The sequence below is a fragment of the Pogona vitticeps genome, chromosome 1 (assembly GCF_051106095.1).
Source record: "Pogona vitticeps strain Pit_001003342236 chromosome 1, PviZW2.1, whole genome shotgun sequence".
Lineage (NCBI taxonomy): Eukaryota > Metazoa > Chordata > Lepidosauria > Squamata > Agamidae > Pogona > Pogona vitticeps.
The window spans coordinates 97,327,512-97,353,597 of record NC_135783.1 but is presented as its reverse complement, the minus strand read 5'-3'; the positions used below and the strand labels follow the sequence as shown (position 1 = coordinate 97,353,597).

The 26,086-nt window shown below is 42.5% G+C and overlaps 1 protein-coding gene across 1 annotated transcript in view; it reads right to left on the bottom strand.

The window, feature by feature from the left end:
- The window catches only part of PDSS2 (decaprenyl diphosphate synthase subunit 2), a 106,119-nt gene that overhangs the window by 37,105 nt on the left and 42,928 nt on the right, over positions 1–26,086 (bottom strand). The window contains exon 3 of the mRNA XM_020800294.3: positions 22,028–22,226. Coding sequence (XP_020655953.3) covers positions 22,028–22,226 — 199 coding nt within the window. The remainder of the gene's footprint in view (positions 1–22,027; positions 22,227–26,086) is intronic.

Here is a 26,086-nt window from a genome sequence, read left to right as displayed (position 1 = left end):
TAAAAAAACCAAAGAAGTTGAATCAGATTCAAAATGTAAAAGTAAACCGCAGTCTAACTAGAACTACTGATGAAAGCAGAGTTCTGTCCGTGAACTTCCTTGACTGAAACAGAATTCCAGGATTTACTGAGGCACATCCCAAGGCTATCCTGCCTGCTCACAGGTTTACTCTCTCCAAAGATTAATCTCCTCTGTATTATGGAACTGTATCTGGTTCCCTCTCTCTTTTTCATAAAGATTTTTCTCATTTGTTATTCATTAAAAGACTTAAATTTCAAGTGTTATTGTTCTTATAACTGAATGGAGAATATAATTAATTATGTGCCATCAGGTCAATCCCAACGTATAGCAAACCTCACCAGGGTTTCATCCATATACAGTAGTCAGAAGTGTTTTACCAGTCCCTTCTTTTGGTGGCGCTCTAGGACTATATAGCCTGCCCAAACTACGGAGGCTGGCTCTTCTCCCTAGAGAGACAGTGGGGAAATAGAAGATGCAGCCCCTGGCTTATTCCCACCAAGCTAAAAGATGGAAAAGCAACAAGTATAGAAATCTCTCAAAATTCTTGGTGACCGTTATGATTCATTTTGAACCTCTCCCAACCTAATTACAATCTTACAGACTCTTGCTTGAAAAAAACTGTGTTAATCCTAAAGGGATTTTCTTCAATGTCAACATGCACAAGACTGCACTTTTTGTCTCTTTTTACGCAGGCACACACAAACACCTTTGTAACTGATATTAATTAAAAGTAATGCTTTCTTTTAAAAGATGCCTAGGAAGTAATTTCTGCAGCTTATTTAAGAATACGTAGTTTCATTTTGGGAGCTATCTTCTTGCCCTTTCAGTAATTGGATACTTAAGGAAATATTGTAGCAATATGAGCTGCAAGGGAACTGAAAGGACAATGATTCTACAGTGTTACCCCAGATGTGTTGAGTTATTTAAGTGGGAAAGGGAGAAAATGAGGGGCTTTTTTTGGAAAGTATCAGATAAGCCTTATGCCCAAATCCAGAAGGATTGTGTATCGCCAATAGGTCTATGAAAGCATGTAACCAAATGCTCAGTGTCAGATTGTATTACAGTTTATACAAGCAACATCTCAAGATTCCTCTGATGGCTGGGACACATAATACAGATCAATCACTCACTAAAAAATATTATGGTTTGTGAAATGGTTGGAGCCTAGAGACATCGAAGTAATACGAAGAAGAAGAATTTGCAAAGACACTAAGTCCTGCCTCTAAATGTCAAAGTGATAGTATGAGCTTTAACAATGCACCTAGCTGTGAATAGCCTGAGCTTCTCCCCCTGCCTGTAACTCTAGCCAGAACACAGCTCTATGGAAGATTTTTTTAAATCAACACTCATTCAAGGAAATGGCAGGTTTACTGATTTCAAGCAAACACATTTTAGAAGAATCTATACTTCTTGTAGCTTTAGCATGTATCTTATGCAAAGAGAAAAAACAGACATTGTATAAAATAGCAAAGCCTGTCCTATTGAAACCTACAGACATACAACATACTAACTGATGGAACCATTTCTTATATTTTATACCCTTCTTTATTTTGACACACCCTGGTTTCTTGTAATAATGAACTTAAAATTATATATTTTAGGGGGTTCAGAATGTTTCACATACATTCTTTAAATCATCCTTGTGTTATCTCCATTACACCTTCTAAGGTTTATTGTTTCACTAGCTTCCTTAAAGGGACGTGGTGGCGCTGCAGGCTAAACCGCAGAAGCCTGTGCTGCAGGGTCAGAAAATCAGCAGTTGTAAGATTGAATCCACGTGATGGAGTGAGCTCCTGTCGCTTTGTCCCAGCTCCTCGCCAATCCAGAAGTTCAAAAGCATGCAAGTGTGAGTACAGTGGGGTCTTGACTTAAGAACGGCTCGAGTTAAGAACATTTTGACTTAAGAACCGCTCTCATAGGAAAATATTGACTTGACTTACATAGTTAGATTTGAGTTAAGAACTGAAAAAAACCACGTGGGAGGCAGGGAAAGTGCAAAATTTGAACTTTCAGTTAACTGTTGGCCAGTGAAAAGGGTGCCTGTCTGCTTCCTCACTCATCCCAGCGTTTAGAGAGTGGATTGGGAGACAGTCTTCGGACTGCCTGGTACTGTACTGCCTGGACTGTATTTTCCCTGCCTTCCCTGAACCTTTCTTGACCTAAGAAAAAAAAGAAACAAAATATCCCCCTCTAGTGGTTGAAGGCGGAATAGCAGCTTCCCATTAGTTTCTATGGACGGAAAAGAGCAGATACAGATCAAATGGTTTTCAATGCATTCCTATGGGAAATGCAGATTTGACCTGAGAACTTTTTGACTTGAGAACCGCCTTCCAATACAGATTAAGTTCTCAAGTCAAGACCCCACTGTAGATAAATAGGTACCACCTCGGTGGGAAGGTAATACGGCGTTCCCTAGTCACGCTGGCCAAGTGACAGCAGAAGCTGTCTTCGGACAAGCGCTGGCTCTACGGCTTGAAAAATGGGATGAGCACTACCCCTAGAGTCGGACACGACTGGACTAAAAATGTCAAAGGGAACCTTTACATTTACCTAGCTTCTTTAAGGTCACAGAGTTCCTGGTGCAATTATACTTACCCTTGTCTCAGGTAACTGGAATGGACCATGAGATCTCAGGCTCCTTTCCCTTATTTGCTTCCTCATGCACCGATTCCCATCCCCACAACCAGCTTCACTGGGTTTCAGCACTATACTGTATGAAACTACTGTTAATCCCTATTCATATGAAGTCTAGTGTGTTTCTAACTGCAGTTCAAAACACAGATTCATAACTTGCTTCAAACTCTACAGCTTGAATGATGTTACATGTGCACCAAGCTCTATAGCAGTCATGGCTAAAGCAATATTTAAACCACAGACTTCTGTTTCAGAGCTCACATCTTTTGTAACCACAATACACAAATTCACATATTTTTCTCCCTCCTTCCCTAACTCCAAAGTCAGAAACAATATGACACATCCATGATTACAAGAAGCCATTCATTCAGCACAGCTAGGTTTTTGGCACCTGATGATGCCAAAGTCATAGAAAGAACCTGCCTATTAGACAATACTAAGTCAGATCTGCTTTCCATGGTTACTTGGGGTACAAATGGAATCTTCAAACTTTCTACCTTCAGGAAAAAAGGCTATCTTCTGTGAACTTTGTTGCTGGTGAATCTCTGCGTGTTAAGAAAATTCTGAGAAAAAAAAATTAGGATCCAAACACATTTGTGAAGGGTCTGGACTACTGTGGAGTGAGTCTCATGAATGCTCTGCATGAACTAAGAGATTATTCTATAGCTGAACATGAATTGTGAACACTGAGCAAGTCTGCTAGCATCTGAAGAAAATACAGTTTCCCCCAAAATACAGTCAAAGAAATAGTGAGATAGAACAATGAAAAAATTTTCTGGTCTGGAATTAATAGTACTGTATTCCACCTCATAGTCTGAAGAAGTGGACTTGTCCACAAGAGCTCACATTAAAATGTAACAGTCTTTCACATTCCAGTATATTTTTGTCTTTTTAATTTTAATTTTGTTTTTGCTTGATATGACTCTAGGATTATGCTTATTTTTGTATTATATCACTTGCTGACTCAAATATTTTTTTCCATTCTCCTCTCCAGTTTGAGTGTAATAAGATGTCAGAATAGGTGTGTGTCTGACTGCACTGGAAAGACACACTGTGCAAGGGGCAAACCCTTCTGTCTGTCGGGGAATCATTCCACCCCGTCTCCAAAAGTAGTAGCTCTACTGCTGGACCAAAAAGATCCATCTTGGGCACGGATTGGGTCAGGTCAGAGTTCAATCCCCCATATGTCATGTGATCATCAGGAACTAGATCACACCAGACCATTCCACAATCAGTCCAAAATGCAATCTATTCTCTCATGTAATCACACCCTAAGATTCTTGTTCTACACTCCTTAGAGCTTCAACTAAAGCTCCCCTGCCCATATTCAACCAACCTTCTGACTTGTTTCTCTAGAATCTCAGAACATTTTAAAAAGTAGAGTTTAGATGGGAGAGATGGGAAAGAAGCAATACATTGTCCTTCCTCTCTCTTAGTGATTATTTTTAGGAAGTCGATGATCAATTAAGAAACAGCTTATTGGATGTTCCAAACCGAAGGAAATGGCAATCAGTTGAATCATAATTAAAAGAATGAAGCAGGCCTGTACAATGACCATCTGTCTGGCACAAATCATGCAGCCTTCTTGGAAAAAGAGAACCTGATATGCTCCATTGCTATATTGACAGTGGAATTCAGAGCAGTAATGTATCAGAGTTTGTGTAAGCATGAGAATTATAAGATTAGTATTAAACTTCTGAAAGAAATACTGCTTATGCTTAATGGCCTTCCAGGAAGTTTCATCTACCTAAGGGCCTCAGCCCATAACTTACACCCAATGACTTTCCATCACAGGTCAGAATCCTGTTGGTTGTTTAATGTGAATGTAAGAAAAATCACAAAGTAATGGCAGTTAACCGAAACTAATTAACAAGGTGCAATTGAGAGCCTCAGGGCGCAGCAGTTAAATTGCTGTACTGCAGCCAAACTCTGCTCACAACCCAGGGTTCAATTCCAAGTATCCTGTTCAAGGTTCACTCAGCCTTCCATCCTTCCAAGGTGGTAAAATGAGTACCCAGCTTGCTGGGGGGAGCAATGTCTAGTCTGCAGAATTAACTTGTAAACCACCCAGAGAGTGCTATAAGTGCTATGGGGCAGTATAAAAGCAGGACACTTTGCTTTTGCCTGCCGAGTGACCAGGCCTACACATCAGTACCTTGTTAATTAGCTTAAATTAGCTGTCATAAATTCCTTCTTTTCTGCTTGTACAGAAATAAAATAGGATGCTAGATATAACTTTTTAAGTTCTATTGAAGGCCAATGAATGGATGTGGAAGAATATTTTTTGACAAGCAGGTAAAAGCTAGGCAGCAGAAATAAACTTACTTGATGACAAAGCTTAATACAGATCAGTTTCACAAGAACACATTTTTACATGCAAACTATGTTAGCAAATATCAACAAAAAGGTAACACTTTTCCCTTCAATGAATGTTTCTGAATAGCATACAGATTACAATCTGTATGGGATGTTGATCAATGGCATGGACTTCTGAGGTTACTTCCAAAAAAGTATTTAAAAAGACATTTACATCTATTACCTTTAATTATGATTGTGATTACAAGTCCTAATGAACAATTATTCCCATTATTTCTCTCTACTGGTTACCAATTTTTTTTTAAAAAAAGATATTCAAATAAACGCAAATCTGGCAGAAAAGAAAATTACTGTATTTTTCTCTCTATAAGACACACTTTTTCCTCCAAAAAAAGTGGGTGGGAGTGTGTGCGTCTTATGGAGTGAATACGGTAAAAAAGGTGCAATTTAAATTCTAACTTAAGGTGGCGAAAGAGGCTTTTAGGAAAAAGCTACGGAGGAAGGCCAGGTAAGCTCCCAGAGGTCTACGGGTGTGTGTGACGATTTTGGCCTGCTAGGCCCACGGGGGTGGTGGTGGTGGTGGTGGTGGTGGAAATAGGCTGGGAAGGGAAGGTGGTGGTTTTGACCCTTCCCAGCCATCTTCCACCCCGTAGGACCTAGCAGGCCAAAACCGCTGCCACCCCTTCCCTTCCCAGCCATCTTCCACCACCCCCCATGGGCCTAGCAGGCCAAAAGCACTAACTTCCCTTCCCTTCCCAGACCCTTCCCAGCCATCTTCCACCCCCCCAGGGCCTAGCAGGTCAAAATCGCCACCTGCCCTTCCCAGACCCTTCTTCCACCACCACCACCCCGCGGGCCTAGCAGGCCGAAATCACCACCTGCCCTTCTCAGAACCTTCCCAGCCATCTTCCACCCCCTTGTGGGCCTAGCAGGCTGAAATCACCATCTTCCCTTCCCAGACCCTTCCCAGCCATCTTCCACCACACCCACCCCCGCGGGCCTAGCAGGCTGAAATTGTCAGAATATTTTTTCCTGTTTTGCTCCCCTAAAAATTAGGTGCGTCTTATGCAAAGCTGTGTCTTATGGAGCGAAAAATACAGGTAAGTTAATGATTCCAGGAAAATAAGAGGCTAATAGAAGACAACAATGCAAGCAATTCAGACAGGGGATTAAAAGGAAAACATTAGATCCAACATCTCATAGTTTCGTATATTAAATTTATTCTTTAATGATAGTTTTTAGGTAATTCTTACCTAAAAATCAAAAGATTCATATCTCTACAACAGTAATGGACAACATGCAGTCTGTAGATAACATGCACTCCTGCATCCCAAACACAGCCTCCAGTACCTCTCAAATTTTATTTTATTAAAAAAAGTTCAATATATCTTCTTTTGTGTCTTCTGGAGCCAGGGGGGGTCTATTCTGCCATATTCGCAGGGCACCCCATACTAACCAATTAAAACATTGTCGTTGTTGTTTTCCACCAGAGAGTTTCATTTTTGAGAGAGAGAAAATGGGAGTAGCAGATTCAAAAGCATGCATGCAGCTCTAAGGTCCAGGTATGGGTGTGGGAGGAGGCCCCTGGACCTGTTCTACAGTAACTATGATGTAATCAAGTCCTCCTCCTCTTCCCCCTTCAAACAGTCAAAGTCTCTTCAAAATGATACACTAGGGGGAAATGTGGGCTCCAAAGCTCTCGCAAATCTGGATACAGCAGGTATACTCTGAAGATGATTTTCTGCATGGACACTTATTCAGAAGTAGCAATATTCCACTACTGTGATTTTTAAAATACATTGTGGTTTGGAGAGGATGCTATTGGGGGTTTTCAGCTCGATAGTAACTCATTTGTGGTGCTTTCTAGAATAAGCAGTCAGCATTCCTGTTATGTTATTGTGAGACTGTAACTTTATTCTAGTGTATTAAAATATAACCTCACAAAAACCTGGGTTCAAATCGGGGTGGTATAGAACAGTGGTTCTTAACCTTTGTTACTCGGATGTTTTTGAACTGCAACTCCCAGAAACCCCAGCCAGCACAGTTTGTGGTGAAGGCTTCTGGGAGTTGGAGTCCAAAACTCCTGAGTAACCCAAGGTTAAGAACCAGTGGTATAGAATATTCCCAAGACTGTTGCTCTGGGGGACCTCAACATACGTGCCAAGACTTTCCTGACAGGTCCTGCTTGGTATTTCATGGCTACTATGACAATCATGGAACTGTCTTGACACACTGTTGGCCTAACACATGTGGTAGGTCTTTCTCTGGATCTGGTTTCTGTCACTGGAAGAATGGTCTATTTTTAGGATTTTTTTCTGTAACTCTGTTGTCATGGTCAGATCATTTCCTTGTTAAGTTTGGTTTAATGGCAGCAGGCCCTCCGTGAAGGGGTGGGGAAATTATTAAAGTGGACTGCCCTCAGAGAGTTAAGGTATCCATGCTCTGGGGGAGTGTCCAGCTGACAGAGCTAGTGATCTGGTCAAAGCCCTGGTGTCAGTGTAAAACAGTGAGATGGACAGGGCAGTCAATATGATCACTCCCAAGAGCCCACTCCAGTGTAGTACAGCCAGTAATTCCTCTTGGTTTACAGAAGATCTACAGAAAATGAAACAACCCAGGCCTTCTCTGTGGTGCCCACCTCTCTATATAGAATGCTTTATCTGTGGAGGTGTGCCAGGCCCCTTTCCTCCCGATATTCAGAAAGCATGTTAAAATGTTGCTCTTCAGGGAGGCATTTGAGAATATCCTCCCCTTATAATTGATGGCCACTTAGTCTTATTTTGATGATTGTATCCTGTAAGCTTTCTCTTGTCTGCTGCCACCCTCTTGATTTTTAGATCTATTTTTATATATTTCTTATTTTATATTTTTTATTTGAGTGGGATTAGGCTGTTCTCTGTATGTTTATTTTACTGCCGGAAACTGTCCGGAGTAGTGGCAATGCCACTAGATGGTGTGGTATAAAACATAATTAATACATTAATAAATAAATATTCCTGTCTTTGGAAATAGTTCCAAAGAGTGGTATTAAGGGACTTCTCCTCAGCCTCACGGTGATTAAGCTGTGGGGTGCTGTAGGATTCCATTTTATCTCCCATGTTATTTAACAGCTATATGTAGCTACTGGGGAGGCCATTAGGAGTTGGAGTGTGACTGACTGGTTGGTTGGTTGGCTGGCTATCTGTCTTTCTCTGGGCAAGGGGTTAGGAGCTATCAATATGCTGATCACATTCAACTCTACTTCTCCTTATCATTGGACTTGGCTAAAGCTGTGGAGGTGCTGGACCAATGTCTGTAAGCTGTACTGGGCTTGATGTGGCTAATAAACTGAAACTGAATGCTGACAAGATGGCAACTGTAGTTTGGTGGTCCCTAGCTCTGGAAGCTGGATAAGGGAGCTATTCTGGATGGACTCTTATACTCTTATACTCAAGGAGCAGGTGCATAGTCTTTGTCATTGGAGGTTTATATGAATTCAGTGGCTTGGACTGCCTGTGGCTAGCTTTGACTGGTCTGCAAGCTATGACGATTCCTGGACAGGAATATGCTGGTCACAGTAGTCCATGCCCTGGTCACTTTCTGATTAGACTAATGCAATTTACTCTATGTGGGGCTGCCCTTGAAGATGATACGGATGCTGCATCAAGTGCCATATGCAGCAGCCAGACTGCTAATAACATCATATTTCATAACCCAGATGACTCCAGCTTTGAAGGATTTTCACTGACTGCCAATATGCCTCTGTATCAAGGTGTTGATGATGACTTACGAAGTCCTAAATGGTTTGGAACCTGGATATCTGAATGAGTGCCTCCCCCTATATAACCTGCCAGGTTGCCAAGATCTGCTAGGGAGGCCCCCCTCTATGTCTCACCATCAAGAACAGCTCATTATGCAGAAGCATGGGTCAGGGCTTTTTCTGCTTTAGCACACACCCCAACTGTGGACTGCCCAACTCTTGGAGGCTCAATTAGTACTGATATTAGCATAATTTTGGCTCCATGTCCAAACATATTTTTAGAGCATTCAAGCTGAGGATTGTTGCCTATGTAGTTTTAATGTTTGAAAGTTTTATTTTTGTGTTTTAAATTGTTTCATTTTAAATTGTTTTATACATTTCTGGAACCAACCCTGAGTCCTGTGATATAGGGCGAGCCATAAATGTTTTAAATGACAACTATCAACAGAAAATAAATTGTATGTTGCTACAGGAAATTCCTTAATCAGTATTTGCTTGGAATATGAAAAACAGGTCTTGCTTGAAGTCAGCTCTGGAGTAAAATCTTTCAGTCATTCCAAATGTTTTGTGTTCATTTCCATGAAGAGGTTACTGTCATCTTGCTGGCCTGTAAATTATACAGGCCTAACTGACAGCTATACATATTGTTCAGACAACTGTTATTTAGCACTGAATAAAAGTGCAGAATTATTAATTTTTTAGATGCACCATACATGCGCTGCAATATAACATATACTTTATATGAAAAAGATTCCAGGATCTATTATTAGCATTTCAAGACAGGGCTGGGAAAAACTTCTGTCTATAGCAAGATAGAACTATGGCCAGTCAATGTAGACAACACTGAATTAGATCAAACAATGGCTCATTCTCTTATGGTAGCTTCCTAAAACATGATACATCAATACCGATTGGACTAACAGAAAGGGCATTTCAAAATGGGGACTTCAGTGACAAGATCTGGCAGGATTACTCCACCAGAATAACTTTGTGCAAAACTAAAGTATAAGAAGAATTTACTGCACTTCAATCCTTCCTTAAAATCTGACTCCAGAAAAGTTTGAAAGGTTTTTACTCCATAATGCAGGAAACTACATTACAGGTCCCACTGTCACTTTACATAGAAAGTGATCAAAGACACCTTAATCTTTCCTATTAGTTGCTTCTCAAAACAGTTAACTGGCCGGCCGCTCAAGTGTTTGCTGCATCAGACAAAGCAATCACATACAAATTTATTTCTTTTTTCTGAGTAAGAAAAAACTATTAAAAAACATGAAGCAGAAGGCAGAATGCTCCCCTGGGAAGACTTGGCTTCTGTTTATGTGCTGAATTGTTGGGAAATATACTTGTATTTAAGGGTAGATTGAAGGGGATTTTTACACATACACACATATATACACTTTTAATCCATAGTGCTACACTACTTTAACTGGTGTTCTATAAATCCTTCAAGGAAAAATATGAGTTGTTACTGATTTACCTGGAATGTGCTCATCTCACTTTAGCAAAGGATTGACATGAGAAATTCAGTTTTATGAATGCCCATTTATTATATCATCTTTTTGCCCAGGTACATGTATTTCAGCTTGCAATGTGGAGTGCAAAATATATACAGTGGTGCCCCGTATAGCGACGTTAATCCGTTCCAGGATTAACGTCGCTATACGGAAACATTGTAAAGCGAAATAAAAAAGCCCATTGAAACGCATTAAAACCCGGTTAATGCGTTCCAATGGACTAAAAACTGGCAGGGACAGGGTGGGTGGGGGATCCTGAAGGCTTCCAGGCAAAAGCCTGGAAGCCTTGGGGACCCCTCCACCCTGTCCCCGCCGCCCCGCGCTGCCTTCCCTAGCCGAGATCGGACTCCCAGGAGCCCGATCCAGGCTGGAGAAAGCGGCGGGGGTGGCTGCCAGCGAAGGGGACAGGGTGGGTGGGGAGACCCCTCCACCCTGTCCCCGCCGCCTTCCCTAGCCGAGATCGGACTCCCAGGAGCCCGATCCAGGCTGGGGAAAGCGGCGGGGGTGGCTGCCAGCGAAGGGGACAGGGTGGAAGGGGACAGGGTCGGTGGGGAGACCCCTCCACCCTCCCCGCGCTGCCTTCCCTAGCCGAGATCGGACTCCCAGGAGCCCGATCCAGGCTGGGAAAGCGGCGGGGGTGGCTGCCACCGAAGGGGACAGGGCGGGTGGGGAGACCCCTCCACCCTGTCCCCGCCGCCCCGCGCTGCCTTCCCTAGCCGAGATCGGACTCCCAGGAGCCTGATCCAGGCTGGGGAAAGCGGCGGGGCTGGCTGCCAGCGAAGGGGACAGGGTGGGTGGGGAGACCACTCCACCCTGTCCCCGCCGCCCCGCGCTGCCGAGCCCAGGATGCCTGACAGGCATCCGATCTCCCCACCTTCCCCCCGCGGCTTGGATCGGACCCGCGGGGGCTAGCCCTGCCATGGCTGGACTCTTGGGAGTGCAGCCATGGCAGGGCTAGCCCCCGCGGGTCCGATCCAAGCTGCGGGGGGAGGGTGGGAGAGCGGGGGGATCCGGATGCCTATCAGGCATCCCGGGCTCGGATCCCACCCGCCACCGGTTACCCAAGGCTGAGTAACCGGCGGCGGGTGGGATCCGAACCCAGGATGCCTGACAGGCATCTGATCTCCCCACCTTCCCCCCACGGCTTGGATCGGACCTGCGGGGGCTAGCCCTGCCATGGGCAACTGCCGAGGCTTGGATCCGAGCCTCGGCAGTTGCCGAAGAGCCCGGCCATGCCTTCCAACCCCCCCCCCCCCCGCGGCTTGGATCCAATCCATGGGGAGAGGATCGGAAGCATAGCTGGACTTCAGCCGGCTAAGAGGCCGGCGATCGGGCAGGAGGAGGTGGGAAGATTCCCCCACCACCTCCTGCCCGATCGCCGGCCTCTTAGCCGGCTGAAAACCCGGCGTTCGCTCGGGAGGGGTTGGGGGAAACTTCCCACCTCCTCCTGCCCGATCGCTGGCCTCTTAGCTGGCTGAAGTCCAGCTATGCTTCCGATCCTCCCCCCACGGCTGGGATCCAAGCCGTGGGGAGAGGATCGGAGGCATGGATGGGGTCTTCGGCAGCCGCCGAGGCTTGGATCCGAGCCTCGGCAGTTGCCGAAGAGCCCGGCCATGCCTTCCACCCTTCCCCCACGGCTGGGATCCAAGCCGTGAGGAGAGGATCGGAGGCATGGATGGGCTCTTCGGCAGCCGCCGAGGCTTGGATCCGAGCCCCGGCAGTTGCCGAAGAGCCCGGCCATGCCTTCCACCACCACCACCCCCCGCGGCTTGGACCCCACCCGCGGCCAACTACCCCAGGCATGGTCGGACTCCTGACAGTCCGACCATGGCTGGGGAAGCCGACTGCGGGGAAGGGGAATCCCGGCGGTGGCCTCTGAAGGACCCTTCAGAAGGGTCCTTCCGAGGCCACCGCAGGCATTTTCCCCCAGCTGAGCTGCGGGAGCGCTCCTTGGGAGGCTCCCGCCGCTCAGCTGGGGGAAAATGGTGCCTATGGGGAAAACATCGCAAAGCGATTTTTCCCCTAGGAAACATCGGTATGCGATCGCTTTTCCGATCGCAAAATCCGCATCGGTATGCGGATTTGTCGTTAAACGGGGCACTCGTTATACGAGGCACCACTGTAATATATAGGAAACTATATAACATACAGTATAGGAAAATAGTTAATTCACAGTGATCTCTTATAGCTGAGATTTGCTGCTAGCTGAACTTTTTCTTAGTTTAGTATTCAACACTGGAAACAGTGCTATTATATAACCCCAGAAACATCCCAGTGCCTCACCATTCTGTAATGCCACAGTGGGGCAGGAGCACAGGACGGTGCTGTCAAAGTACCTCTGTCAATGTACCAGAGTAACTAATGGATTCTCCTTGTACCAAAAAGTGACTGTGGCTTTCAAATTTCACTATCTGATATGAAAGAAATAAGAAATTGAGGAAAATAATGCAGCAGAGGTTTCCTTTTCTTTGAAATGGTCTTGATTTCATACTAGCAATGTAAATTACAATTCATCTTTCAAGACTGCTTGCATTTCTAACTAAAAGTCAAAAGCTACATTTCACCAGGTTGCATATATGTTATCAAAAACTGTAGATGCCAGGGCTAGGAAAGATCTTGGCATAAGACCTTCCACTAGTGATGGGAAAACAGTGCAGTGCTAGAGAATGTATTCTGAGCTGACTTCCTATGAGAGTCAGTGTGGGATAGTGAATACAGTGTTGGACTAGGACCCAGAAGACATGGGTTCAAGTCCCTGATCAGCCATGGAAAGTCACTGCAGGGATGGCAATGGTAAATCACTCCTTGAACATCTCACTTACCTCAGAAATCGTGCTAGGGTTGCTATAAGGTAACTGATGACACATAACCAGAATAACAGCTTCCTAGAAATTTTAGAAACTAAGTCAGCCCTAAATCAGAACAGTAGCCTAGAGAAGAAACACATTTTGGAACTGCTCCATGTGTTCATCTTCTGTATAACTTATTTTAAAATTCTTATTTGAAACCCACTACACAGCCATTGATTAGCACATATGATTTATTGCTGCCATCCAGACCAATAAATTTGTACACACAGATCTGATTACCATCACTCTCATACACATGGTTTGGTGAATTGACACTGATACTATAAACTTTCCCATGAATTATTTTTTGTTTCCTAGCTGCTGAGTAGAAAGTTGAGCAGCTGCCCATGATAGGTGCTCCAGGCAATCACTTAGGTCACTTGCCCCTTAGTTTAGACTGAAAAAGATTTACTTTTCTGAAAAAAAATACTAGCTTACATGCAAATGATGCCTTCATTTTCAAACAGTGATATGCTCACCACATCTGGTAATCTGCATTACCAACAGCTATCATTCATAATGCTTTTCTCACTGAAAAAAGAATAGATTCCCAATTTCAAAGGAGGAAAATTCCATCCACATTTCAGGGAAATGTAGGGTCTTAAAGCAGAATAATATCTATATTATATTGAAACTGCTAGGTGAAAAGAAACATTTACACTGAGAGATGCCTGTGATCTTATGGGTCAGATGCTTTCTAAACCAGTTTACAGTTATTTTATTTGGATTTCATGTTTGAAGATATCAAGGGAACTTTGAAGATACCAAGAGAAAACAGGCAAAAGGGGTTCACTAGCACAAATTGGGGGATCTCTAATTGAACAAAATCAAGATGAACAATAAACATCTAGAAGGGAAAAAAGATAAGTTGGTCAGAAGGCTGGAAAATTACATTGTGTCTATAAGGTCTAGCCTTTAAAAAAATTCTAAGAGGAACAATACCACCAATACTACAGGATTCCAGGACATCATGAGAGGGATTCTGGCCAATTTGACTGGCGCTTCTGTCAAGGTTGATAGCTGGCTGGCCGCTGCCACCACAGCTGTTGACACCATTGCTCCTAAACGCCCTCTCCGGTGCAGAGATCGCCCTTCGCCCTGGTTTAATCCAGAGCTGCAATCAATGAAGCGAAATAGGAGAAGGCTAGAGCACATATGGAGGTGGAAACTGATGGAAAATAATCAAATAGCTGTAAGGATCACGACTAACCTCTACCAATCTAAGGCTGCTAGCCAATCTTACTTTGCTGTCTGGATACGCGAAGCCTCCAACCAGCAGGCGGAACTTTTCTGTATAGTTCGCGATCTATCCGGAGTTGGTCATAGTGATTGGCCTCCCACTAGCACCTCACCTGACCAATTTGCAGCCTTTTAAAAATCAAAAGTGGAGGCCATCCACCGGGATCTTACCCCCTATTTGAAAACAGTGGATTGAGCTGAGCCGTCCAGCGCTCCGTCTTGCCTGATGAGACTTAACCACTTTCAGCCTGTGGACAGGTGGACAGAATGTTTGACATGGTGGACAGGCCACCACCCTTGACCGGCCTGGCTAATCAAAGCAGCCAAGCCTATAACATCTGAATGGGCTATGGCAGTGGTCTCGAACCTTGGGCCTCCAGATGTTCTTGGACTACAACTCCCAGAAGCCTTCACCACCACCTCTGCTGGCCAGGATGTCTGGGAGTTGAAGTCCAAAAACATCTGGAGGCCCAAGGTTGGGGACTACTGGGCTATGGCAATAATTAATGGATTGAGGAGACACTCATTAGGCCCATTAGGAAGAAACCGAGCTTGGCAGCGGACGATATTGGTCATTATAGGCCCGTCGCCAATGTTTCTTTCCTCAGCAAGGTAGTTGAGAGGGTGGTGGCCAATCAGCTCCAGGCCCTTTTGGATGAAACCAATGCCCTGCATCCATTCCATGGCACGGAAACAGCATTGGTCGCACTGTTTGATGACCTACTGAGACTGACAGGGGCAAAATGTCTTCGCTGGCCCTCCTCAATATCTCAGCTGCCTTTGATACCGCTGACCACAGTATTCTCCTGGGGAGGCTCTCTGAGTTGGGAATTGGTGGCCTGGCTCTGTTCCTTCTTGGAGGACCGTCTCCAGAGAGTACAGATTGGAGAGAGTTTCTCGGCCCCATGGAGCCTCAATTGTGGGGTTCCGCAGGGCTCAATTATTTCTCCAATACTGTTTTACATCTATATGAGGCCGCTGGGGGGGGTCATCAGGGGATATGGGGCTTCGTGTCATCAGTATGCTGATGATATTCAGCTCTACAAGTACTTTTTTCCAACAACAGTGGATGTTGTTTCGTCCCTTGAGCGCTGCCTGGGGGCTGTTCAGCAATGGATGCAGGTGAATGGACTGAGGCTGAATCTGGGCAAGACGGAGATCCTTAGAGTGGGTGTCCCAGACCACTGATGTCTGGGAAACTCCCTTTCCTTAGGGAGGGGGACTCTTACTACCAAAAGTGAGGTTCGCAGTTTTGGTGTACATCTGGACCCAGTGCTCACCATGGAGACCCAGGTGTTATCAGTGGTCCATTCCTCACATTTCCACCTTTGGCAGATTGCCCAGCTGAGTCCCTATCTTGATGTGGAGACACTCACCACTTTGGTCCATGCGCTTGTAGTCTCAAGATTAGACTACTGTAACGTGCTCTACGTGGAACTGCTTTTGAGACTGACACAGAAATTTCAGATGGTACAAAATGTGGCAGGCAGACTTCTTAACAGGGGTGAAAAGGTACCAACATATTTCCCTCAAGCTGGCCACCTTGCACTGGTTGCCCATTCGTTTTTGTATTGATTTCAAAGTTCTTACAATTACATATAAAGCCCTAAACGGTTTAGGACCTCAATATCTGGCAGAGCACCTTCTCCCACCCAGTTCTGCCAGACTCACTCATTCCAGCCAGGCCGGGCGGCTGAGGGGCCTAACGCCGAGGGAGGTCCAGAAGGAAAGGACGAGGAATGGGGACTTCTTGGCAGTGGCCCCTTGCCTTTGGAACAACTTGCCAGTGGAGGTCCGCCTGGCTCTCTCTCTGGGTGTTTTCAGGAATAAACTTAAATCCTGGCTATTTCGGCAGGTTTTCCCTCCTGCCATATCTTAATTCCTCCTACTTCGCCATCTTGGACCTATAATATATGTTTTTAGTTTTATTGTTTTTAAATTCCCAGCCCAGACAGTAGAGAGCTCTTTCCCTAAAACCTGTATGTTAAGTACTACAGATAGCTGAGAATTTTACTTCAGGATTTAGAAAATGTGAACATGAGGAGAAAGCAAAACAGACAGATTTGTTCATTCTCATCAGGGATCAGCTCTGCCACAGCTTTCCTTTTGGCAAGAGAGATAAGAGGATGATCAGGGCCATGAGCATTAAATCTTTTTATTCTGTCATACATTCCAAGAGATGAACCTGGCTATTTGTTTACACTGGCTTATGGTATCCCATCTTCAGCTCTATCTATTTGGGGGTCTGTGTTATATACTGCAAAAAATTGCTGAAGGGAGGATCAAGGGTAAACATAGAAGTGGAAAAAGACAGATTCCTTGGATGTGTAACATCAGAGACTGACTGGGCCTTAACAGAGAATAACTAATCTGCACAGCAAGAGATAGGAAGAGTTATGCTGCAGTGATAGCCAACTTCAGCTATTGAAAAAGAGAGCAGTAAATAAAATGTTACCAGAATCATTTATATGCCACCTTTCAGAATGCGCTATAGAGGTAGCCAGTGTTTCAACATTATCAAAACTTCAAGTTCATTATATTTTTCTCCCTGGAGCAGGTTCTACCATGTTAACGACTACCAAAGTGACAGTGAATCCAAGCAGCAAGGATAAGAAAAGATAAATAATCCTTCCTTTTCTTTCTTTTCTAATAAGAATAATCCAGACACCAGACAACCCAAATGCCTAGGCTTGCATTCTTCAAAGTCCTTTTCACAGAACAAACCCACTTCTTGGGTTGTACATATGTTTGTGAAAAGAAAAATTACACAAATGTTTTGAGTTTGATTTTCTTTACTTTCAATCACTGTCACCCAGCCAATTCTTAAGCCAGTGGCAGAAATCTAATACAATGAGATGTCAAATATACTTTAAAAAATCTTATAGCTCTCCTATTCAGTTTCACAGTCAAATTAACTTATTCTTAAACTTCAGTGTGGACACTTTTTGCCAGCTTCCTTTTTGGTTATATGTTCCACACATTGAAAAATATACCTGACTCTGTAATAGCCTCAGACAAAAAGAAAGAATATCCTTACGAGAGTATGATTTGAACTGCTTTCTTTTTGAAAATGATCCATTGAACCCAAACCAGCTCCATATACCCCATTTGTTTAATGAATCAAATAGTTTATTAGATTCTGTATGGAAAGTCTGCCTGCATAAATCAGTGATATTTATGTAAATGAATAACATATTTAGTAAGCAACATATTTATGCCTTTAGGAATATATGAAGCTACCATACGCAAATTCATCCGCTATGTCATACCTCTGTGTCACTGGTTATTTATAAACAACTAATAATCAAGGAAACAATATTGTCTTATGATGTAATGTCAACTAACAGACACAAATACAAAACACAGTGTTTCAAACTATACACTAGTGTTCCATCATACACTATATGCCTCTTTCACTGAAGTGCAACTAAGAACTCTATGCTTTCATATCAAAGACTGACAATGGCTCCTGTTTTCTTCTAAATTCAGGCCAATCTGAATAGAAAAAACTTCTATTCCTCTCAGTGTCCTCCTCATTCAATCCCCCTTGAATGTTGTCAGATTTGAAAAGACTCCTGTCTCAAGGATTGGCCTGACGTAGCAAAATGTTTGCAGGACTATAGTTCAGACACTGTGCTGAACCAGGATTTAGTGGTAGAGCAACATTTGGCATGCAGAAGGTTTAGAGGTTAGTCTCTCCCAGTATGGCTGGAAAAGGCTTCTACCTGAAGCCCCAGACAGCCACTGCTAGTGGCTCAGTGAAAGACAAATTCCTATGTTCTTGTTGCACCAAAATTGTCCACAGAGCACAAAGTGAATGAAAGGTTCAGGTTCTTTTCCCGGGCATGTGATTCCACTTGGAATCTGCTTATCTATCCATGCAGTGTCTGATTTCTAGACTGAGCAAATTTAATTTGTCAACAAAATGTTGTGAAAACACGATTTAAGTGGGAGAGATGCTAAGGCAAAGGATTTAATGCAGTTCTTTTCAGCTGCAAACTGAATCAGCTGCATCCTTTGTTGTGAAATGGGAACTTAAATTGCCCTAGCTGCACAATGAAATATTATTTCACCTGATACACACTGCACACACAAGAGGAAGAAAAAGATCCAAGAAAAAAGTAGTTTTTCTTAAATTTAGAAAACATGTCTTTATGACATAGCCGTTTTTTAAAAAAATGAGGTACACTGATTTTTATGCAAAGTGGCATGTTCACACTAGCAGTAATTAAAACAGCTAAAACAATAGTATTTTAATATGGACAAAATGGTTTTCCATGTAAGGATTTCAAACAACTTGCAGTGCCATAACTAACATTTCAATATAGGTTCAGCCTGCTGACAGTGGCATAGTTATATAGCATTACTGAAAAGAGGTAAATTGTGACAAGATTAGCAGCAATTCCTATATTTAATGTTATTTAAAAATCAAAGTGTTACCTAAGGCAATTATCTTGCAGTCTTTAATATCTACAGGGAAAAGCCTGAGGGGAAAATAACTGACTTTGCTAATTTTACCCTTGGCAATTATAAAATAGTTCTGCATTTCATTATAAGCACAAATTTTCACATCTAATTGTCAGCCTTGATAGAAACACAGGGGTAAAAACATGATACAAAAGCTCAAGACAATTGGAGTAACATTATGATAGAACTGGTGTGGAGCTAATGGTGCAAAAATAAAGCTAGAAATTTTGGATATAAGTTACACTACATACAACAATTTTAATTGCTGTGCAAGTATATGCTTTCTCAATCATTGTCGTCTTTCACGGCTTGAACTGCTAACTATATTTTACGCACATTATTTTAAGCTCTTGTTAAAGTACTGTACAAATGGCCAGAGGTCTTGTAGATTCGAAAGGATAGTAACTACTTCATGGAAGGCAGTCAGCTGCAAGTTTTTGGAATTCAACAAAGCAGTCCACACAATCTAATTAATAATATGTTGTAGCAATTCGCTACACAAGAAGGGTTAGAACTCAATGGGACTCACTTAAGAGGTAAATGAAGTTCAAAATAACAAAACAGCTAATTTCTATGTAAGCATGATACAATTGCAGAGCCAGTGACTACTGTTCTGTGTCTGTTCTCCTGGCTACCTGCTGAAACCAAGGACTCTTAACTGGAGAGGAGATGGCTCCATCCACTCTTTAACAAGAAGCATCCAGGGAACACAAATCAAACTGAAAAAAGCAAGCAGAGTACCAAAAAAAAAAAAAAAAAAAAAAAAAAAAAAAAAAAAAAAAAAAAAAACCAGAAATTTCAAGTACTGTGTGATTTTGGACTCACAACCATCTGTGATTCAAGACACTTCAATCTTCCACCAGAAGTGTCTGGCACTGACTTGTCTATCAGGCAAAGTACTTATTTACTGAAATCCTGTTTTGTAGCTCCATGCGGAGCAGCAGCAGCAGAATCAGCCTGCTTCTAAATAAATAAAGGCTTCCTTTGGTGATTCAAGGTGTCTTTAACTTTGTTGCATTGTATGAGTAACATGAGTCACATGCACTGTAAAATCACTACAAGAAGCCTTTAATCAGTAGGGAATTGCTATTGCTGCAGCTGCTGCCACTGCCGCCAGCACTCCCGCTGTGCACATGGAGCTGAGCAACAGGATTTTAGCCATTGAACTATTTGGATTTTTACAGTGCAATCTTGCATTTTTGCACTCAGAAATAAGCTTCATAGAATTCAGTGGGGTATATTACTAGGATTACAGTCAGCAGAGGCTTTATGGACTTATTCAAGAAACATAATCATGAAATTCAATGAAGTATCATAAAGTTACATGAAGTTACATTAGCTGTAACCTCATTTTACAATGAAGAAATAGAATGTTGCTTTATGGATTTTTATACATTTTTAAAAAAATGTACACTCAAAATGTAAAACAACCCCAACCCTCATACTTCTCAGAATAATATCAAATCAAGTCACTGTATCTGTCAAGAATTTTTACAGCTTATATTCCAACTGTTCCAGCTTTTAAGATGCAAAAGAGAATGAGTTGATTAAAAATTGGTTCTATTCCATTATTGCATATAGGAGGTTTTAAAGTATTCAGGTGTCAAAAATGTGGGAAAGTGTTAACAAGTTTTGGCAGAACTTTCAGACATGTAGCTTAATTGCTTAAGAAATCAAACATTTCCTTTAGGCTTCTGTGTTTCAAAGTACAGTATTGTAGATTGAATTTGTTGCAAGCCTTGAATAATTACAAGGCCTAAATTCTCAAAAGCAGAGTACTGTAACAACTTTTCAATCACTTCTTCAGGGGACAAGAAAGGAGCGCCTCCCAAATAGTGTAAGGACTGAGGACACATTTGGGCATCCCCTGGGCAATAACGGCACCTTGTTGTTTGATCCTTCCACTCCAAAAGCATTGTTGTACTACTTCTGACAAGAACAAAGAAGGAGATCACTGAACACAACAGGGAATTATTTATGCCTACTCTCCTTTGATTTTAAATAAACATTTTATAAAGGGTCTGGCCACACAATTCATATAAGTATGCATGGGACTAGGGTGTGCCCTTTTTTAAGGTCCAGCTCCTAGAGTTCTCTAAGAATTCCCCAAGTAGAATTCTGATCGTTGCTATCCACAGACACCTCCACAAAAATATATTTTACTTACCTGGAACAAAGTCTATCTTCCAGGCTGTCTTGGGCGTACTTCCCATTAAAAAAAACCCTGCCCCAGTATTTCCTGGGAGGTGTAGTCTTGATGCCCATTAGGCTTTATATAGGGCATCCCTGAAGAACGAAGTCCTAGACCTCCCAGAAAACACTGGGGTGCTTTCTATTTGTACAGGAAGTAGACTTGAGGAAGCATAATAGGGCTTGTTCCAGGTGAGTGAAATGTAGGGGTGTGTCTATGACCATTCTGCCTTGGGAATTCCTGGAGTATTATGAGACCAAAAAACTCTACAACACACACACACACACACACACAAATGTGCTCCCTGGTGTTGATAGGATGTGTTTGCAGCCAATATATGCTCTCTGTTGTCATAGAAAGTGCTTTTTTTCCTCAGAAGAATTGTTGCTGGCTACTATCAATGATCAAACAGTCAAGCCACACATATATCCCTATATGAAAAGCACCCAGGCCTGGATTAGCAAAAGCTAGAGGGGAAAGTACTATATGTCACAACCTGAAGTTTCCTAAGCAAAAGGAGAAACTTAATAACACAAACGGCAAACTTGTATGAAGCATTAATACTAATATTTAAAAGGGAAGTATTGTTGAATTTGATGGTTGTTGTGGGTTTTTCGCCAGTCAGGAAAAAGAACAACCTTCAGAAAATGGCCAAAGAGCCCGAAAAACCCACAACAACCATCAGATCCCAGCTGTGAAAGCCTTTGAGAATATATTGTTGAATTTTACTGAACAATTATCAGTTTACCCTAATTCATTGTTTCCTTTCATAGTGGACATTTGCTAGTGACTTCTTCAGGAGTATATATGATAACAGAGAATTAATTTTTGCACACATTTTACATACTCAATTCATTTGACATAGTTGACATTTCATATCTGGTAACATTTCAGACAACTGGGCCGCATGCACAGCGTTAGATGACATCTAATGCCTCAAGGGGCATGAATTTCTAACAAAATTAACTAATAAAAGACAGCAGGAGAGAAATCTCCTGAAATAAAACACAAGCAAAGCTTATACTTCCTTTTAAAGCAAAAGTAGTAATATTACCTTAGTATTTTGCAACTGAGCAAGGTTTGTGCAGGCATTTGCTAGAAGAAAATCACCGCTTAGAACAGCCATTTTATTTCCAAATTGCATGTCCTTCAATGAGTCATCAGAGGATGTCAGTTCACCAATATTCACAATCCCACGGTGTACCAGGAAAGCTGTGTAGATCAACTCTGTAATCTCAGCCAGAGTGCGTTGGCTTTAAAGCAAAAAATCATAAACTATTCAGTTAGTTGCAAAACAAGTATATAATCTGCAAGTCTTCTAGAGATAAATGCCAAAACATGCAACAGGAAAGGGAGGGTCGTGGATTACTTAGCCATACAAACCTAAAATTCAGTGCTATTGTCAGCATTCCATTTGGAGCCTATCCTGCACAACTGCTGCCATCAATACTTTGCATATATTTACTAGGGGCCTTAAATCATAATATGGTGTTTTAAAAAGAAATTAATATGTACACTTTTTCTCTTTTCTTCAGAAGTGCAATATTAATTCTAGTAAGTGTCATTAACTGCATACCCTCATAACCTCTGGTCTAAAGAAGGGTAAATATATTCTAAAGGGGGGAAGTGGAGAGAGGGGGTGAGAGGGAGAAAGAGAGAAAACTAACAAGACATCCTCATGTTCCTGCTGTCATTGTCAGGGAAGCCCTTAGAGGAAAATGCCCGTATCAATTCAGTTTATCAGATAGACAGCTGATCAACATTAAACAGACTTGCTCTGGGCAGACTGAGCAGAGATACCAGACATGAATACCAATGAGAGCCCTCTGCTCTCAACAATCCTGGTCTGCCATTTCTGACTTCTAGAGATCTCAGGACATCTGGGAATCCCTAGTGAGGAGCACTGTAAAGCTGCTGCTTACTCAAGTGATGGCTCATTTCCTCCAGCTGAAGGCAGCACATATTAATATCCTGAGGACATCAAACTCTTCTCTCCTGCCCACCCCCCCAAACAACCTCAGCCCCAGCCACTGAAGCAAAATCATTAGTGTTCTCGTAAGCCTTTAAAGAAGGGAACAAACATTCTTTCTGTAAAGCTCGCCCTGAAAAGGTTACACAAACACCTTAGTGGCATCATTTCCAAGTCTTCTTTTCCATTTCCCTCTATTTGCTCTTCAAACAGCACCTATATCATTAAGCCAACTACACTAGAACTATACTTCACACATCTACCCTGATTTCCCCTAAAATAAGACCTAACGTGAAAATAAGCCCTAGTATGATTTTTCAGGATGCTCATAAGATAAGCCCCACTCCAAAAATAAGCACCAGTTAAGTGAAACCCCCGCCTTCCACCATTGTGCAACAACCAGAATAAGATGGCATGACTGTATTTGAATAGACACAGATTGTTGTACAACAACAACAAAATCATCTGAAAATAAGCCCTCATGCGTTTTTGGGAACAAAAATTAATATAAGACCTTGTCTTATTTTTGGAGAAACAGGGTAGTACATTCATTGAAAAGAATACTGCAGGATGTCTTCAGACACTGCATACTTAATTTTTCACTATAATAACACACCATTTCAGGTAATGTCTGCCTTCACAAACTAGCTCTAGGCGTTTTACAAGCATTCAGAGTCCTCCAAGAACACATTAGAAGAGCAGACTTTTAAGCAGTCTCAATTCTCAGATAAATTTGCAAGGGAAAACACACTTTCCACACAAATCCTGGAGTGCTTAAGCAGTAATTATTAATTAGCATCTAATCTACAAGAGATTATTGAGCAATGCCCCCTTTTAAAAATGCATCTCCCAACAAATAATAAAGTATGCTTAAAAATATCAAGGTTATGAGAGAACATACTTCATTTACTGTGAGAGAGGCTCCCTAAAATTACTGAGAGAAGACATGTGCAGTATTCTCCAGTGCTACAATGATCCTGACCTCATCTTGCAGCCTAGTCCAATGCAAGGGGATGACAGAAAAATTAGCCTCAGACAGCTTCATTCCTCTCCTCTCAAAAATCTAGCATACAGTTGGCACTACAGAGCTCACAGACAGCATACTCAGGGCACAACTAACAATTAGGAGACAACTGAACCCTCCATCTCTCGGAAGAACAGCATGGCAAGGAAGAAACTAAGCTGGCCCCATCCAACCACCCGTGAAAGAACAACCGTGAAGGGAGCTTGCTTTATCCCTTCCATGTCAGACAGTTGACCTATAACAGTGATGGCAAAAGTTTTTGGGCCCGAGTGCAAAACTGGGGAAGGAAAGAAAAAAAAACAGTGGGCAGCAGCGGAAGCAGAAGTGGTGGCAGAAAGGAGAATCCTGGGCACGGAGGTGCCTCAGGACCCCACTCGGGAATTGCCACCAGTGCTAGCTGCTCCAGATCCTGGCCCTGTCGGGGCGGCAGCACCGTGGCTGCAGCTGTCTTCTCAGGTTTGGCCGCGGGGGGGGGGGGAGTAGCAATCCGGCAACTTAGAGCTCTGCGTGCCAGCTGTGGCACGTGTGCCATAGGTTCGCCAATGCTGACCTATAAGAACATCCATAAGAACTAGCGCCTGAATCTGAGTTTTCTCTTTCTCTCTTTCTCTCTTAATCTTTTTTTCTTTTTATATCATGTCTCTGAACCTGTAGAGCTGTTGGATTGTATTACCATTACTATTATCATTACCACCATTACCATGACTGTTTGCTAAAGAGCAGAGCAAAAACTCTTCAAGAAAATAAATATTAAACATATGTTTATTCTGAAGATGTACTCACTGTACAGTATTTGTGTGTGTTCTTTATTGTCAAGTCAGAACCGATTTACATCAACCCTAGTAGGGCTTTTTGAGATAAGTGAGATATTTAAGGAGTGGTTTTACTTGTTCCACTCTCCTAGTGAGTTTCCACGGCCATGCGGGAATTCAGACCCTGTTCTCCAGAGTCCTAGTCTCTCACTGTGTCCACTACACTACACTGGGCATCCTCTCACTGTATTTAGTGGAGCTTAATTCCAAACACATGAGCACAGGATTGCAGTTTTCTCAATTACTATTTCCTGGATAAATCAATACATATTACTTGTGGGTACAAAAATAATTTCAGATAAAACAGATGCATGTTGCCAAATGATCAGGAAGCATTTTACAGAACTGCAGCATTATGAAAGAAGCAGTCAGAATTATCAAAAGCTGTTGCCTAGAGTAATAGATATACACATTTGTTAGCTGACTGGTGTTCATCTATGTAACATATGGTACATGAAGAGAATGTCTGAGCATGTGCAGAATTCCTTTACTTTATCACAACTAACTCCCACAGACCTTTTGTTGGATGCTCAGCCATTTGCTGACGCTGAATAGTTCTGAGGCAGCCTTCTGCCCTTATCACCTTTTTAAAATTCATTATTGTTCCTAACATTAGCAATACTTTTTACTTTCCTTTGTTTTAATCCATTTTAAACAGATGGTAGCATGCTAGACATTATGAAATCACAGGTGTGATTCCTGAACATTAATTACACAGGCAAAAATCTGACAAAAATATACTACACCCCATTATCTAATAGTGGGACAACACTGGCAGTTATACACACAGAGCAGCCAAATGTAGCACTGGCATAGAAGAGAAGAAAAATTAAAAAAAAAATAAATTTACATTTTTAACATATGAGTATTCCTCCCAGTTTCTGAATAGTTCTGCTATCTCTCCCTTTGTGCTGAGGGACACTCCATCTGTACTACCTATTTTAACATGGTAAAGACAAGGCAGATGGCTGGATAGCTCAGTCACTTATGTACCTCGCTGCAGAGCCAGAGGCTGCAAGTTTAATGCCCCTCTGTGCCTGTCACAAAAAAAGCCAGCCTGTGTAGCCTCAGGCCAGCTGCACAGTCCCAGGGTGCCCTCAGAAGAAGGAAACAGGAAACCACTTCTGAGTACTCTCCTAGAAAACCCTGGAAAGGGTTGCCATTAGTCAGAGTTGATGGCATGTAATTATTATTATTATAGACAAGGCAACCAGTAACCTGTGCTGTGCTATGGTGCTGGAGGAGACTCTTGAGAGTCCCCTGGACTTCAAAGAGAACAAATCTCTTTGAAGGGGTTTTCTGCTTTAA